Source organism: Dysidea avara, chromosome 7 (genome assembly GCF_963678975.1).
Source record: "Dysidea avara chromosome 7, odDysAvar1.4, whole genome shotgun sequence".
NCBI lineage: Eukaryota > Metazoa > Porifera > Demospongiae > Dictyoceratida > Dysideidae > Dysidea > Dysidea avara.
In genome coordinates, this window is record NC_089278.1 from 38,765,230 (window position 1) to 38,769,233 (window position 4,004).

Sequence of the window (4,004 nt, forward strand, 5' to 3'; positions counted from 1 at the left end):
AAAATTTAATCCCAGGATCTGTATAGTATCCAGTATACAGTATGTAGAATCCAGTATAGACTATGTAGTATGTAGTCACACACCTTGGCTAGTTGCAGAGACTTGTTATAATCCTTGTTATAATAAGTGATTGTCTCCAATCCTACAATGACACAGCCCCCCCAGCTTATAGGGGTGGGTATGACTATGTTACTACACGGCTCAATGTTGTGCTGCCAAATGCATGGCTTCAGTTCTACTTCAGAGAGCGAGAGGGGAAACACCTTTAACTGACGAGTATCCTTCATCTAGAATAAGAGGAGGCGTGACATGTGTATCACATGATCATATAGTTACCTCAGCGATGTAGGCAATAGTAGGAGTCTTACAACCATGAAGGAATGATAGGTCAACGATGAATATGTCATCAAGCCTGCAGTGGTAGAGAATATGGTTAAAATGAAACTGAGACCCAGTAAAAGGGTTGTCCTCTTTCAGAGATACAAATGAATGGAACCTGTTGAGACTGAATCTTTGTCCTTTCCTTAAAGCTACATACTAGACAGAATTGTGCATGTAGTGATACCATCACAAATTAGTAGGTCACTGACTCATTGTATCAAACAACATTGTCAACAAACAGGACAACACAGTAGGAATTACAATTACCCAATAGGTCATTTTTTATACTAGACTAGTCCAATTGGTAGTAAGAACTACAATTACCTGATATCCATAGCTCGCAGCTCTTGCCCAGAGTCTAGTTCTAATGGTACAATCTTCAACAGGCCAGAATAGATGTGTATGCCAATCACTTTACAATCAGGATCAACCAGTCCGATCATTTGAATCTCAGTTGGTTTACCAACCCTGCTCTGTAATGGGGTGGATTATAACAGACAATGATGTTAGGGACTTAGAGCTGAAACAAATATGTAGTTTGGGTTAGTGCTAAGCAATACAATGATGAGTGATATCTGCTTTTGATAATGTCTAAATTCTTAACCTGTGAACTGTTTATAGCTGAACTATACAATGAAGTGTACATGTGTGAATGGATAAGGAGACACATTACTTCACTTAATTGGCAACATGATTATGTCCTAAGTACTGCTACTGTGTGTCTACAAGTATAAGGAATTTTAAGTTCGAATTAGGGTTAAATGTCCACTAGTGTATCTGCAGGTGTAGGCAACCTCCCTTTGGTTCCCTACTTTGTTTCTACGATCTCTAATCAAACTTAAAATTCTTAATTTTTCCCTATACTTGTTTGTTTACTTTTTAAACACTATTATGACTGGTAAACCCACCCACATGAAACAACAAGATGGCGCCAGAGGTAATGTTTTTGACTGAGCATGCACTCCAATCATCAATTACTGAGTTGTGGGTGCCTTGTTGTAGTGATAGTAATACAAAGTGGTAAGCTTAACAACATTGTTGTAGTGATAGTAATATGAAGTGGTAAAGCTTAACAACATTGTTGTAGTGATAGTGGTAAGCTTAACAACTCTCGTAAACTGCACTCAAAGTAGAGAGTGTTTCACTTAGCTACTAACTTCAAAGTTACATAACAACAAATTTACAACACAGATACAGACACAGCCAATCATATTATAGCATGTGACCAGCACATGATTGTCTATATTGACAAATGTATGTACTGTGGTATGCCGAAAGGTACCTGTTGGGTTGAAGCGATATTGAACAGTAAAAATCAAGCCCATAACCTTAGCCGTTATCAAGTTACGCTTGTCTGAAGGAAGGAGGCAGTTAGTAGAAAATTCCAACTCCCTCAGGGTAGGGCACCTCCTATTCCAAATTTGAGTTGAATCCACCCAGCCATCACTGAGATATGCACCTTCAAACTTCATCTTATTTTCTTCGTATTTTTCTTCTTAATCTTCTTACATAAGTTTTCTTTTCGCACACTTTAGAAAAATTGTAATAACTCGTGTGTGCTTTAGTCAATTTAACTTCAAATCTGGAGGGTAGTAAGAACATAATGCAACACATTTACAGTCCAATTTTCATACAGATCGAACTAAGAACACGAAATTTGGAAAATTGTAAAAGCGATTTGTTATCATGCCTACAGGGTAATCCGTTTGACAGAATAACTTGAAAATCATGGAAGTCACTATCAGACCTTCGTGGTTTGAAAGCACTGAGAGTATTAGCTAAGGAGATATAAAGCAAAACCAAACAAGTGAAAAAAGAATCAAGGTACTCTAATAGAACAGTCACTGAGGAGTAAATAACATGTGCAAAAATTTCAAAAATTTTTCCAGGTTTTAAACCAGGGACCTCCACACTTATATGCCCAAGCCCTTTACCACTCTGCCACTGCTGTCAGTTGCTCACCTCACTTAATTTCTACCTTATAGTTCTGGTTTAGTACACTAGAATGATAACTTGCTAGATCCATCAGTGGAAATTCTAGAACATTCTATATACATTGTACTGAAGTACACAGAAAAAATGTGTGCTCTATATTAGAGTACTAAAAAAATTATGAAAATTATAGCCTACATCAAGTGTGTTGTGTGCCAAGTACAGCTGGTGTGGGTGGGCGACATACTCATTTTACGGAACCAGAAAACACCATTTTTGTAGTTCTGTAGCTCTATGGTGCTTGAACGGTATAATTATCCATTTCTGCTGTAGATGTTTCCTCAGGGTAGGGTATCTCCCACTCTAATTTGATGCCCAGCTATCATTGGATATACGTGCCTTCAAAATTTGTCTCATTTCAGCCGTTCTTTGTAAATACATAAATAACCACACGCAGTCCTCAACGATTCCTGTAGTAAAGAGGAAAAAGTTAAAAGGAAGTATCAAGGCCAACCACAGGCTGACTTTGGAACTTGTAATTACAAAAGTGAAATCTGCACAAAAACAGCCAAACTGTGAAAAAAGTGCGGCCTTAAAAAGTCTGGGTAAAAAAAAAAAGTGAAATCAAAGGTGGCGGCCAACAAATGGCTGCAATGATGTTAATACTAATAAATTTTAATGGCTATGTGCATTGTTAGCATTAACATCATTGTAGCCATTGTATTAGCCGCCACCTTTGATTTCACAACTTTTTTCACCCAGGCTTTTTTAAAGCCACACCTTCTTTCACAGCTTGGCTGTTATTGTGCAGATACAGTGTAAAGATTTAAAATGACACCCAAGTAGCTAACTATGACGATGCTTTAATGATACTAAAACATCTAGTAACAATCTAGTTCACTCCATTACTCTAAACACTGAATATGTTCACAAGGCTATCAACAAGAATATCACATAATTTAACTGATTGTATTTTAATATTCACTCATTGCACTACCCAAACTATTAAAATATCAGCCCTAATAAGGGGTTACCTTGACGTCACCATATGCCCTAGTGATGATGTCACCAGATGCCTCATCATATGACAATATACACACATGATACTTGGCAGTAAGGACAAACAACAGATCTTGTTTCTCTGACTGTGTGAAGATCATGTACTCTAATTAACATCAATGTCACACCACACCCACTCCACATGACTGGTAGGGGACTACTGTGACAATTCCCTACCCATGGGGACAATTTAAATGACTAATATTTACCCCAGGATCACTAACAACATAACAATACTTGTTGCAAGACCACCAGAAGTGGAGTAGGTGTGACACAACACTCGTAGGTTGCACAACACACCTGAGGATGGAATAGCTGCAGACAAGCCACCTTACCATACAACCCTACATCAATAACTGCCTCTAATCCTTCTGGAGTGGCTGTGTAAACCTCTAATCTGTTGCCTTTAGCAACTATAAGATTAAGATCACGTGGGCTGGTGAAGTGGCCGGTCACAGAATGTGTGGCAGAGGTAGGCCTCTGAGCAGTGACCAGGTAATTGTAGCTCATGACGTAGCAGAGTTGTTGATGTAGAGTGAGTGAATTGTCTAATTAGTGCGCAACATACACAAATAATACCTCAACACGCCGACTCTACCAGACACAAACACTACACTACTACACTAATTCAC

The 4,004-nt window shown here is 38.4% G+C and overlaps 1 protein-coding gene across 1 annotated transcript in view; it reads right to left on the reverse strand.

Moving 5' to 3' along the window:
* Positions 1-4,004, reverse strand: part of LOC136260022 (DNA damage-binding protein 1-like) — a 55,520-nt gene that overhangs the window by 51,421 nt on the left and 95 nt on the right. Inside the window, exons 2-6 of the mRNA XM_066053613.1 lie at positions 3,673-3,920; positions 3,348-3,458; positions 706-854; positions 337-412; positions 84-287 (exon numbers count right to left, since the gene is read on the reverse strand). Of these exons, the coding sequence (XP_065909685.1) occupies positions 84-287; positions 337-412; positions 706-854; positions 3,348-3,458; positions 3,673-3,882 (750 nt within the window). The 5' untranslated portion in view covers positions 3,883-3,920. The remainder of the gene's footprint in view (positions 1-83; positions 288-336; positions 413-705; positions 855-3,347; positions 3,459-3,672; positions 3,921-4,004) is intronic.